Here is a 13,670-nt window from a genome sequence, read left to right on the forward strand (position 1 = left end):
CAAGTCCGGATACCTATTGTTGAAACCTTCTTTATCTGGCTTCTTAGTCATTAATGGGGGATTGAAAAGGCTGGTTTTACCTGCAGGCAATAGATTTTTGCAAAGGCTTCATTAACTTTATGCATATGGGCAAATGGTTTTGGTCTCTTATGTGCTAGCAGTGGGGGTGGGGATGCAGGAAGGGGTGCCCCAGAACATTTTGCAATATGTTCATTTAGTAAGAAAGATCTAGTTTCAAGTCCCAACTCTGCCACCAACATCTGAGACACTAGAAGACCCTGACTAAGGTAAACTGAGTTCAGTTTCCCATTCTGGAAAATGGAGAATGTTCCCTCTCTCCTTCCTACTTTGTGAGGATTGTAAGAGAGGGAAATGGGCTCGTTCTCCTGTTACAGGAGGCATAAGCACATTGTGAGTTGAAGACTTCAGCACTGATGTCATTAACAGTGTTGCTGCAACAATGACCTGCTTAGTTGGAGGAGAGTCTCTCTCCCCTCCTCCAGCATTGCCTGGTTTTGCCTAACCCAGCTCCATTATCTGCAGGAGGGTGAAGCCAGGCCCCCTCCTCTTACCCCCTGGTCTTCACAGATTTCATATCACCTCAAAAAGTCCTGCAAGAAGTCTGACCCACATCCTTCCTATAGCAACTTTTCCCCATTCCCTCCTTGAATGTCCTAAGAGCATAATCCTGAGTATGAATCTCTATGGCACCTGAGCCCCTTCCTTCTGAAGCGAACATTTCCCTTTCCACTGCTCAGAAGAGAAGGGGGGGTGGAGAGAGAGAGAGAGAGAGAGAGGGAGAGAGAGAGAGAGAGAGAGAGAGAGAGAGAGAGGGAGAGAGGCCTGCCTGGGGAGTGCTGGAGAAAGACTCAGAAGGGACCTCAGTCAGAGAACAGTAAGGCCCTCCCAACACCCAAATACAAAGTGACACAACACCCATCATCACACCACCACCACCACCTTTAACTGCCTGGCTTCCGGGGGAGGGACAACTGTCTTAGGCTTTCCATGACGTGGGTCCTCTGCCAGGGCTAGGGCTGTGGGTGAGGCGACACTTCCTGCCCCCCGGGGCTGGGGTGAGAGAAGCAATTAGTTGCTGAGTGTGCTCACCTTTGGAGAGCACCTACATATACCCTGCTGGGAGCTCCCTTCTTAGGCTGCCCATGGAGTTCTCCCTCGCCCAGATAGGCCCCCAAGGTAAGTGTGAAGGTAGACAATGTGGGTGGGAGGGAACATCAAGACCCCCACTCCCCTGGGCCCTCTCCCAGATCTAAGCTCCCACTTGAGGCATGAGGGGCCCCAGCTCTGGCAAGGCTGATTGGCAGGGTGCCCATACCCCACTTCTTCCCTGGGGCTTCAGGTCCACTCAATCCTGAGGACAACGGTGACAGGGTCCCATGAGTGGTTCTTGGAAAGGAGGGAGGAAGAAGCAGGAGAATGAGCGGGTAGCAGACAGAGGAGTTTGTGCCAGAAGGGGCACTTGCCCCAAAGAAACCTGTCCCCCCACAGCCATCAGAAAGACTGCTGACTTCCCACTGCATTCCCAGTGCCCATTTCTCCTGCAAGCCCTCTGTGAGCCAGGGGCTCTGTACCTCCTTGGCTCCTTACTCCTCCCTGAGATATCCTCCCCGTTGTCCCTCCAGCATTTCTCCTGAAGTCTTAACTGTCCCTCTCCTCCACGGCCCTCGTCAGAGGCCTACAGGGCCCCTCTTAGCCTGGGGGAGGGGTGGGCAGCAGAGACAGAAAGGCATCCCTCACTGAGAAAGTCCAGCTGTCCTCTTCATGCTCACAGGGAGCCGAAACGTCCCTGCCCCAACCTTCAGCACCTTCCAGCCAGTGAGCCTGACCCACCGGAGCTGTCAGGGTGTGGAACTACTTCCGGGACCCAGACTCCAGGCCCTGAAAACCAAAGAGGCAGAACCCATCTCCAGGAACCTTGTTGTCCAGGCTGCGGTGAGTAGGAACAATGCAGCGCCCTCATCTGCTTGCCCCCTTCCATGAGTAAGTGTTAGGGGGAAAAGGAAGTCCACAAAGCCTACCAGGAACCCGTTTAATATCGGGGTTGCTCTATAACATAAGGACTGATGGACAAAGGCCAATGGGGAGAGCACAGGAACGATCTGGGGCCCAGAGTGGGGGAAGGAGGAGAGCTGTACCTCCTTCATCTGCCAAATTGACCATTCATACCCACTGTTCTTCTGCCCTTGGGAAGCTCAGACTGAGTCCACAGGTGAGCAGGGAACAGCACAGTGAGGCCCAGAAGCAGGCTTCTGCATTTCTGTACATGGCCTTTCTTGGCCTAGTGTCTCAGTTCTTACCGACTGGTCATCAGGAAATCCTCCCTTCAAACCCATTCAATCCAGACCTTATTTGGTCTCTGGGGTTACCTGGTACAGCATCTCCCTCATCCCTCGGGTCGAGAAGTGCTTTCTGTTCATCTCTGTCTCACCCCTACTTAAGCACTATATACCAGCTCGTTGCTATTAGATTAAAGTCCCTCAGAGCCAGAGGGAAATGGAAGGATAGTCTCCAGAAACAAACAGCTGGAGCTGAAAGTGATTTAAGTTAGAACTTGGGAAGGATTTTCTGGGCAATTATACCCCAAAATAAGCAACTAGGATGAGAGTTCTTTCCAGGAGGTTCTTTCCCAGGCCTAGGAGCAGTTGGGTAAGAGGATAGGAAGGTGGCAGCTGGCTTAGAGTCAGGACAAGGCCCACTAAGCAAAAGTTCTTCCCCTTCCTTAAACCCGTCCCCTATCCAGGCATCTCTCCAGGTCCCCGGAGCTGCCTCCAAGCCAGAGGACACTGGGCAGGCTGAGGAGGTGCCCAGGGAAGGAGGCCTCTCCCTGCAAGCTGAGACCCGGGCTTGGTTCCAAAAGACCCAGGCCCACTGGCTCCTGCAGCACGGGGCAGCCCCCACCTGGTTTCATGGCTTCATCACCCGGAGGTGAGTCACAGGGGAGTAAACAGGCCCATGAGTGACAAGGACACATCCTGGGGCTTGTGGCCAGTCAATCCTAAAGCAACAAGTCCCAGGTATGACTGCTGGTGTTTTCCAGGCCATTCGCTGAGGCATCTCTCCTGGGGGGTCTAGCCCAACCTCCTCTGTGCCTCTGTTTTCCCCCATAGGCTCGATTCTCCTCCTCGGGCATCTAGTCCTCAGTTTCCACCTCTCTGTCTCTCCCTTCATTTTTCTCTCCGGCTCTCTCCAGCCCTGTCCTCACGTTCCTCTCTCCAGTCCTTCCCCCTCTTTCACTTTCGAGTTTCACTCCTCCTGGATCTCCTGTTCCCCTCTGCAATCCAGTAGTCCATCTCGTCCTGTGACTGCAGCCCGAGCCCCCAGCCCCCAGCCCGCCCTTCCAGGAGGAAGCCAGGAAGGATGTGGGAATGGCAGGACCGTCCACACCCAGCGCGGCCGCGGGAGAGCACTGCCACATCCTCTCCCACTTCGACCTTCTCGAGCCACGGGCAGAGAGTGGGGCAAGGGGCCCCGCAGGAGAGGAGGGCAGGAGGGGTCGAGGCTGGAAGAATTAGAGCTGCGTTCCACTCTTCGCTGTCACCCGCAGGGAGGCCGAGAGGCTGCTGGAGACCCAGCCTCAGGGATGCTACCTGGTGCGATTCAGCGAAAGCGCCGTGACCTTTGTGCTGACTTACAGGTGAGGGGCGGGGCCTCGCGCCCGGCGGCTTGGAGGCGGGACTTCGGGCTGGAGAAGGGGCGGGGCTCGGTGCTGACGGACGTGGGGGCAGCACTTCTTACCCACCCCTCGCCCCGGCGAGGCTTTTCACTCGCTGCAGGCTGCTGGTGGGGGGCGGGGAGGGCTGCGGCGCGGGGCGGGGTGGGGTCGCTCCTTGAACTGGTGGCCGGGGTCGAGGAGAAGGAGCACGTCTGACCCCGAATGGCGCCCCCCAGGAGCCGTACTTGCTGCCGCCACTTCCTACTGGCCCAGCTTGGGGACGGACGCCACGTGGTGCTGGGTGAAGACAGCGCCCACGCGCGGCTGCAAGACTTGCTGCAGCACTACACCGCCTGCCCACTCAGCCCCTACGGGGAGACGCTCACCCAGCCCCTCGCGCGCCAGGTACGCCTCCCCTTCCCCCATCCCCTCCCTGACCCCGACTCCAGCACCCAGGCAGTGCTCCCCACGCAGAGCCCAGGTCGCAGGACCTAGCACCAGGCATTCTCTCAGCCCCGCGGATGACCCTTTGAGTCCTGCGGAGGACTCCTTGGGACACCAGCCTGACCGACCACACAGAGGCAGGAGGGTCTGGGAGTGGCCTGCAAGTCACACAGGTGGTTGCTGGCAGGTCTTGGAAGTAGAGTATGGACAAGACAGATGGGTCGCAAACTCCCAAAGCTTATCACCAGCAGCAAGACAAATAATAGGAATCAAGTGTGAATGTGCTGGGAGAGGAAATACAGAGTGGGATTCCATTTAGCTTACTTGGTCAGTGCTCCCTGAGGGCATTGAGGAAATTCTAAGTAGCCACTGTGTGCCAGGCACTGATCTGGGCACTGGGAAAGTATTGATAGCAGTAGACAAATCTTACCCTAATACCTTGTCTTCATGGAGCTTACATTCTGGTGGGAAAAGAGAGATAACGAATAAGTAATACAGATAATAGAGGGGGAAAAAACAGATAATACCTATATCCAGAAACGATAAGTACTAGAAGAAAAATCAAGCAGTGACGAGGAGTGACAGAGTCCGGGCTATTTTACACCCTTCGTCAGTAAGGCTGCTCTAGTGAGAGGACATTTGAATACGAGGCTGCTCAAAGTAAAGTAGGGAGCCATGTAGACAACTAGAGGAAACGCATTCTAGATAGAAGGAAGAGCAGGTACAAAGGCCCTGAGGTAGGTATGTGCTTGATGTGTTTTAAGAAGAGTGAGAGCAGTGAGGAAGCTGGCCTGGGTGGAGCGAGAGATGAAGTAAGAGAGGAGATAGAAAGGTGATGGCACTGGATAGTTACAAGGTGAGAAATGATGTGATCTATCAAGTTTGGGAGGGGAAGGGTGCCCAGAGGGAGGCTACTATAATATTTCAGTGAGATGGTGGCAGCCTGGACCAGGGTGGTAAGGGCAGAAGGGTAAGGAGGTGAGATGCTGGGGATGTGTTGAAGGTGGAGCTGACAAATACTTTGCAGGATTGGGTGAGGAGTGTGAAAAAATGGAGTTGTTACTGAGATGAGATGAGGAAGGCTATTGGAGAAGCACGTCTGAGGCCAGGGGAGATTAGGATTCAGTTTCAGTGTGTACCATGTGAGATACCCTTCAATATCCACATGATGTCAAGTAGGCAATTGGAATATGTGGGTCGGTGTTTGGGACAGAGTCTCAGTGTGTAGAAAACAGGTTGATTCTAAAGCCTTCAGTAATGAGAGTAGATGGGAAAAACAGGAATACCAAGTCTCCAGCATTGAGAGTTTGAAGAACTAAGGGAAGAATCTACAAAGACAATTGAGAAGGCGCCATCAGAGAAGGGAGGAAAAGCCAGGAGAGGGCAATGCTGTGGAAGCCAAGCAAAGAAATCGAGTCAAGGAAGAGTGCCAGGAAGTCCAGAAGGACCATCATATTAACCAAGAGGAGATACCCAGCGCAAGAAGTCTCTGGGTGCTTGATTGGAGTCAGTTCAGAGTGGGGACTATTGCCTATGGGCAACTCTTTTGTGGAAGTTCTCGAAGACTAGATGATAATTCCCAAGCTGTGGGAACAAGATTTAGGGAAGTCTGATGCTGAGGGAGCTGAAGGCAGAGCTGTGACAGACCAAGCTCTATGACCCAGATCTGAAAGGGTCTTACCACTCAAGCTGTCTAGATTTTGGACATAAAGCTGGAACAACAGGCAGCCGTTGAGGGAAGTTGGCGGGGGTGGGGGGTGGTGGTGGTTCTGCAGAGTGGAGAATGGGTTGGCAAGGCAAGATGATGCAGGGGAAGAATTAGGAGGCCTGACTGGGGGTCTGACTGTGGACCTGGAGAAAAGTGTGAGGATGTAAAGATATCTAGGGAATGGAAGGGATAGGGCTTGTGCTCCACTCCATGTGTGGAGCGAGTGAGGTGTCAAGGTGTTTTGGCAATACTATGGAGGTGCAACTCACAAAGAAGAGTCTGAGCAAGGAGCGCTTGGGGAAGGGGAAAAGGATTCTGATTTAGATCCATGGAGCCAGCAGGCTTAAGTACCTCCAGATGGAGGCCTGCACTCAGTGGATTGCAGAAGAGTAAGAAAAGCCCTGCGGCCTAAGCCACAGGAAGCATCGGCATGCAGAGCATTAATGAAGCTAGGGCTAAATGCTGAGCTAAGTCACACCTGCTGTGGGAAGGCACGGGACCACTATGCAGTGCATCTCTCCCGTGCAGACTGTCTACCCCTAAAATATCTCCATAAATTACTCCTCTGGCACCTACAGAAATAAATGCAGACTTGGTTGTCTGGGAGAGCTATCACCCCAAATTTCTAGGCTAACACAATTCATTGCATTTTTACAACCAGACACAAATGGAAACTGACCCTGCCCTCTCTTCCAGTTGACACTAAATTTAATGCTAGATATGGCCCCTGACTAGAGCTACTCCCCCAACCCCTGGTCCCTTTGCCATCTCCATCCTCTCTTCCTGGCCAAGTTTCTGTGTCCCTCCTCCCACATTGGCCAGATAATTTTGTCCTCCTGGATCACCTGTCCCCACCCCCAACCTCTCATCCCTCCGGATCTAAGTCCTCCCACCTTCCTTCTCTCCCAGCAGACTCCACAGCCCGCGGGGCTTCCCCTAAAAAGTGAAGAACCACACTCTAGAAGCAAAAACCAGGAACCACACCCCCAATATAGCTCAGTCCTCAAAAAGGAGCGGCCCGCAGCCCCCACGCAGAAAGAGGAGACCAGCGAGTCCAAAGAGGTACAGAGCTGGAGGGGCTGGGCGAGAAGGCAGCGCCTAAGGGAGGGGGAGCGGCCGCGAAACAGACCCGCGGGGAGGGGCGGGCCTGAGGGGGGCGCGGGAGGGCGGGGCCTACGGGGAGGGCGGGGCGGCGGGGCGGAGCTCGGCCTGGGGTTCAAGCGCCCCTTCCTCAGTTTCTCTGACCGCCCTCCTCCCGGGCCTTGCCTTCTCGCCTAGCCCTCGCAGCCGCCCAGACCCAAGCCTCCCCTTCCCGCCAAGCCTCAGCTGCCCCCGGAAGTCTACACAAGTCCTGCTCCCAGGCCTGGTCGGGTTCCTCCGAAACCTCGTCCGACGCCGCCCCCCAAACCCTCCAACCCCATCTACAACGAGCCTGATGAACCCATCGCTTTCTATGCCATGGGCCGGGGCAGCCCCGGGGAGGCCCCTAGCAACATCTACGCGGAGGTGGAGGGGCTCTCAGGGACCGAGGGCCCGCCATGGCGCGGGGCCGTGCGGAATTGCCGCTCCAGGCTTGCCCCAGGAAGCCAGGTAAGTGGGGTTCCAAGGCAAAGTTATATCCACAAGAAGAATTCCTGGAAGCCAGATTCGGGAGGGTGGAGAAGGTACTCAGTGGACACCAGAGTCAGGGTGAAGGTCAAAGGTTGAGCTGCCATGGGAAGGACAAAGGGGTGGGGCCCAGAAGGCTCCCTCTTGGCTCCCCAGCCTGACTCCCCTGCCTCCCTTTTGTCGAGTCCCCACTCCCTCTACTCAGAGCACCCCTCCTATTTCCACAGAGGAAAATAGAGGCCCCAGGCAGGAGGGGCCCCTACAGCTTTCCCCTACCCCAGCCTGTACTTTGATCTGTGTCCATCTTGTCCTCTTCAGAGTCTTCCCAAAGGGACCTCACCCTGTGCCTCATTATGGCGCCACCTGCCCTCTTCTCCACAGTCTGAACTTGGACTGCCCCACTCTGGCTCCTTCCCATGGCCTTCAGAGGGCGTACCATCTGCAAGTAGAGCACTTAGAGTTCCTTGCGTCACCTCTGTGAGCTCCAGGGAGAAGGTCCCTGCAATCCCCTTCCTCCTGGCCCTCCCCCTTCCCCCCCCTCCAATCCTGCTTCTGCAGTCCTCTCAGGTCTGTTCCAGTCTGTATCTTATGTCGTGAGAAGTGTTAGGCACTTCCCCCCCTTCTGACTCTGCCTCCCAGATGCCTCTCCTTGTTAATGCTACCCCCCCACCCCCCAGTCCTTGCTCTCACTCTTCCCCCCAAACTGCTTCCTCCCTTATTCCCTATATGGAGTGATAAGTCCCCAAGCACCCAAGGGCCCCATCCTAGGGCCCCCTCAACAATTCCCCCCTCTTCACCCCCACTCTTCCATATGCCACTAATTTCTGCTGGGTCTCTTCCTAAATATATTTTTTCCTTTCCCCAGTTTCAGCCCCCATCATTTCTCACAGGACTCTTCCAAGAGCTTCTTAACTGGTTTCCTAACCACCAATCTTGCTATTTCTGATCCACTCTGCTCTAAGGAAACCAGAATGATCTTTCTAAAAAATGGCTGCCTGGCCCCTGAGACCCTCCATACTTGGGGAAGAAGATAGTGGCTGCTCCCATCCTCCCAGAACTAGTCACATTTCTCCAAACACATCAAGTGGTTTTGAGCCTCCTAGGGTTTGCACATGCCCATCCCTCTGCCTATTGCCACTTCCTGAAAATTCACCCTCTCACTGCCTAGCAGCAGGCATCGTCTAATCATTGGAAAAAATCAATTTGACTTCTCTGGAAGAACTTCCCTGCCCTGACACAGAGGTCATCCACTGTGCTTTGTACACTCCTGTCAGCCCACTGAATCCTTGGGACACCTGTCTCCCCCTAGCCCCAGCGCAGTGTGATATCCCTGAGGGCAGGGGCTGGGATTTGTTCATCTGTTTCCACCCAGTACAGTGCCTGGCACAGAGTAGGTACTGTGTTTGTTGAATGAATGAATGAGCTCCTCTCTGCAGACCAGTGTCTATTAAAACCGGATGTCTTAGCCCTTGAGGCTGCAGGCAGACCTAAGAAGCAGAGGATAGGGGGTGTGACCTAAGACTGTCCTTCTTTTTACAGAATCCAGGTGAACAGAAACTGCGTTCTGAGAACTCTGTGGCTGGACAAGGCCCTCCCCTTGTGCCCCGCTGTGGGCACACCCTGCCCCACAACCTTTCTAAACTGGTGCTTCAGAGGTCAGGCATGGCTCCACCTGGGACCTCCTCAGTAGCTGGTGAGTCAGAGCTGGGGAGGACTTGGAACATCAGGTCCAGAAACCTTCACATACACCCGATGCCCTTCTCAGGAAATGCGGATGGAACAAACCATAGGTGATCAAAGCTGGAAAGGACCTCAGCCTTCATCTATTGTGAAGATGGCAAAAAGGTGTCACCTTGCATGCCAACTCCAATCCATTGCTCGTGGCTGCCTAGAGCGCTGCACTGAAAGAATGTTAAGGTCATATCTGAACTCAGCAGAAAGGAGCACCATGATTGATTAGTGATGTCTGCTGGGGGTGAGGGAGGAAAGGAGGAGGAGCGGCATTTCATTTGCCCTCACAGATCAAGTCCAACTCCCTCACTGTGAAGATAAGGAAACAAAGCCAGAGAAGGATAGTAATTTGGCCAAGGTCAAGGACTAAAAGCCAGGCTTCCTAGTTCCCCCATTCAGGGCTCTGTTCCTCCCCCCACATCCCTAACTCTTCTCCACAGGAAATATCAGAGATTTCCTCAGGAGGAAATCCAGAGTTCCACCACTACGAGGGTACTGGTTCCCCACCTGTGCATCCCAGCTAAGCTCCTCCAACAGATCTGGGTCCCCACAAAGAAAGCTGAAGTTCTTACACAATCCTCTTAGGGACATACCACTGGATCCCTCCAAAGAGTCTCCAAGTTCTAATGGCTCAGTTATTGGTGATCCTCTAAGGAAGTGGGCTACGAGGGCCTTCTTGCTTCCTTCTGCCCAGGTTTCTCCTCCTGAAGTCTAATTTCCTTGGCCCTCTGAGCCTTTGAGTCTGGGCCCTGGTCCAATGCTGCTGTTGTCTGAGGAATGGTTTGGCGAGAACAGATGTTAGAACTTGTTTGTTGATTCTTGTCTGGCTAATAAATCATCGCCAATCACCTCCCCCCACAGGGATCCAAGTCCTCCAGACTCCTTCTGTTTCTGTCTCTGACTCTCTTTCTCATGTTGTGGAAGGCAAGTGGTTGAACTACCATTGCAGTGGGGGTAGAAGGGTCTGAGGGTTGAAAGACACCCAGACCTCTCTCTGCAAAGTATTTCTTCCCTACCTGGGCTGGGCTGGGCTGGGCTGGGCTGGGCTGGGCTGGGCTGGGCGGGTAGCTAGGAGCAGAGGATGACTGTATAACCTGGACGATGCCAGGAGAGAAGGAGGGGAGAGGGAGTGGTTGAAGGGTAGCCTTGCACCTCCTTCCCTGTCCCACCAAGCATAGGACTGTGGACCAGTGGTATGTTGTTATCCCAGCCCCCACCCCCCACCCCCAGCAATGTTTCCAAGGCTCTCATGTGTCTTCCTAGTCTTGGACTAGGGCTTAGGCCTAGTTCAGCGGCATTGGACTTGGGCTTAGGCCTTTTTCTCAGTCATTCCTTCCCCTCTGGTGAGGCTTTCTCTCCTCTGCCCAGACCCTTCTCCAGCCCCAGTACAAAGCTTCACTTTCCCAGCTTCAGCCACCTGGAAGACTCTGCCTTGGGTCTCATTTTTCTCAGACTGGGGGCTCCCTAGAGCTGGGCTGTCTGCCCCGGGCAACCTGAAGGGCTTGAAGCCAACATGGTGCCCCAAAACCACTCAGGCCAGCAGAGTGGTGGTCCCACCTGTGCAGCCTGCTCTGACACTCATTTCGCCAAGTTTAGTCCAGATGACCGGTGCCCATCTGGGTCCCTCTTCATACCGTGCAGTCCTGCACCTGCCTGAGGTACAGAAATCCCCCAGAGGCTCCCTGAAGCCATGTCCTCTGGATCAGGTGCTGCCACCACAGCACCCACAGCCCAGAGCACCAGCACCAGTCGCTTGTGTGTGCCCCCCCCCACCTTTCCACTCTGGTGCTAATCAACTTATGGAGAAATATGGTTGCTGAGTCAACAAAGTTGGGGTTCCACTTCCTCCTGTCTGTAAATGTAAACTCTGCTGAGCCGGCTTGAGATGGGGAGGGAGACAGCAGGGTGTGGAGGGGAGCAGTTGGTTTTGTCGAAATCAGGGAGGAGACTGAAAGTGCAAGAAAGATCTCAGATTAGACCTGAGGAGTCACCTCATGGCTGACTCATTGTGGGAGGCGGGAGGCAAAGAAAGGGGAGGCTTACTGTACAGTAAATACTGGAAAGCAGGCTCAGGAAATTGAGAGGATTGCCTGAGACCTTGAACATAATAGGATGGGCCAATGCCGGCCGAGAGGGTGGCAGTGCCACCCTCTTGGGTGACATTTCTGAAGGAGCAAAGTTGCCTAGAGAGGGGCAGAGCGACCAGTGACTTCTTCCCTTGGGCACCACGCAGCTGGAGGTGGTCAAAGCAGCCCCCAGTGACCCGAATCAAGAGCCCTGCGTACCTCCCGTGCTGTGAACTAGCGGTTGTAGCTTTCCACAGTGAAACCTTTTTTCTGCTCCATGGTTCCCCACATTCCTTGGAAATGGAGAGAACGCCTCCTTAGGCCATGGAAGGGCTTGGCAGACAGGACTGCTGGGGTGAGAAGGCACTTCACCCTCCCGACTGAATTTTTGGCTCAAACAGGAAACTGTCGCCTCGAGGGGGAGATAGATAACAAGGAGCTGAATGCATCCAGACGCATCGCATCTCGTCATCCTAATCCAGGGCCCACTATGCCCAAGCCCCCGTGCTCCCTAGGACTCTACTTAGGCCCAGCCATGAAGCCCAGGGGTGGAGCCTCCTCGCCAACCCAGGGGTGAAGAAGCTGGGTCAAGTGTGCAGCACCAGCCAAAGACCATGACCAGTCAGGGTAGGACAGGGCATTTCCCAGTCTTCCCCACCTACTCTGAGATCCAAGCCAGTCTCATCCCCCACCTGGGCAGCACCTGCAGAGGGCCTTGCTGAGGGGCAGGCCCCATTTTTCCCTTTGTGCTGTCCTTCAGCACCCTGCTGCCTCTGAATTGCGTTCCTGCTCCCCTAAGCTGCCCCTTGTCCTGTCTTCTCCTTGGGCAAACGCAGCAGTAAAGGGCCTTGGGACCCCGGTTCAGGGATGCCAGCCCAGACAATTCCATAACCTCAGCCGTCCAGTCCCATAGCACATCATGCACTGGTTCAGTGAGGACTGAGGCCAGTCACTGCAAACGCCCCACCTTCGACCGCCTCTACTAGCTCAGAACAACAGTCCCCACCTGAAAGCAAGCTGAGCAGAGGGAGGAGTAAAGGAGATAGGAGTGGGCACCACAGGGCATCCCAGCCTCCAGTCATTTCTCTCGGCCCCACAGTACTTCAGCCATTCCCTCAATAGGGGTGTCTTCTGGGACAGCAGGCTCAGCTCCCCAGCTGGGGTAAAGACCTGGCCAGCCCCTCTTCAGGGCTGGAGGCTCTGGGGCAGGAACTGAACACTGCCCCCTGCCTGTGACAGCACTGGCATGTTGGATCAGTTTCTAACTGATCCTGGAGGACCTCAGCCCTCGGCTCCACTGTCCTGGTCACTGCAATGCCACACACCCAGCTTCATCCCCACCCCTCCAACATCTGGGGCTATTTGGGGTAATTCTGACAAGGCCTTCGCCCCTTCCTCAGTCCACCCCTTGGCATTACGCCATGGCAATTTTAGCCAAGTGACATTCCTTATTCCTCCTCCCCTCTTCCTCATTCCTGTTTGTCTTTTCTACCAGGACTTGAGGTTACTGCCTCCAGGAAGCCCTCCCGAATAGTCTGTCCATTTCTAACTGTCATTCTCTCTCCTGGTGTCCAGGAAATTCCAAAAACCAAATGAAATGTCATCTTTCATAGGACTAATAGATGACTTAAAAAACAGTGGCTAGGAATACTTGCAGGAATTGAAGGAGTGGGGAAGGAAGAGATACCTAAGGTATCTGGCCTAACTCCATCTGTTCCCAGGTGACACTAGGCCTCACCCTGCCCATGTCCTGCCTCCCAACCAAGGGCACTTCTAGCTCATGACACAGCCCCTGAAACAAGAACACTCAAGCGTTGAATTCCAGGAGCGTGGCGACTGCCCAGAAGGCAGGGCCGCATCTGTCACATGCTGGATACAGGAGAGCAAGCACTCGACTTGGGGTCTAATTTTGGGGGGGTCCCCCTGAGCTGACCTAACCACATAAGACCCTTGAAAGGGGCTAACTCAGCCCTGACCCCCTGGACCTCCATGGAGGGTGGAGGTGGTGAGGGAGGCTGATGCTCCCAGCTGAAGGCTGGCTGGATGCTCCAATTTGGACAGTGCAGCCTGGCGTCCCTGTGGGATGCAGGAACCCTGTCTGGCTCCAACCGAAGTAGGTCAGATTTCAGATAAGCGGGTGGTTTTCCTGTAAGTGATGAAACCCTCCTCTGTACTTAATGAGAAACAGACTCTTCAACTCACCCAGCACACAAAACCGGCAGCACGGTGATTCCTCATTTCTGCCTCTTCCCTGTCGTCTGAGTTCCCACCACACACCTCTTCACTCTTGCCCTCTGCGCTTGACTTTCCTGTCAACATCAAACAACAGCTCCTCCCAGTGGCTCCCTGTAGTCGGACGGATGGACGGACGGACGTCTATCAGTCAGGGCCCCCCAGTCTGGCACCCAAGGCTTTTCTTGGAGTTTCAACACTCCCCTCC

At 54.6% G+C, this 13,670-nt stretch overlaps 1 protein-coding gene across 1 annotated transcript; it reads left to right on the forward strand.

The window, feature by feature from the left end:
• Positions 1 to 1,163: 1,163 nt before the first annotated feature.
• SH2D2A (SH2 domain containing 2A) lies at positions 1,164 to 9,123 on the forward strand (the record flags this gene model as incomplete). Its single annotated transcript, XM_084244317.1, is given in 9 exon segments — positions 1,164 to 1,197; positions 1,793 to 1,953; positions 2,774 to 2,946; positions 3,566 to 3,655; positions 3,910 to 4,078; positions 6,738 to 6,887; positions 7,104 to 7,415; positions 8,973 to 9,082; positions 9,084 to 9,123. Coding segments are annotated over 9 exon segments (1,239 nt in total).
• Positions 9,124 to 13,670: the final 4,547 nt, after the last annotated feature.

Source organism: Talpa europaea (genome assembly GCF_964194135.1).
Source record: "Talpa europaea genome assembly, chromosome: 9".
Lineage (NCBI taxonomy): Eukaryota > Metazoa > Chordata > Mammalia > Eulipotyphla > Talpidae > Talpa > Talpa europaea.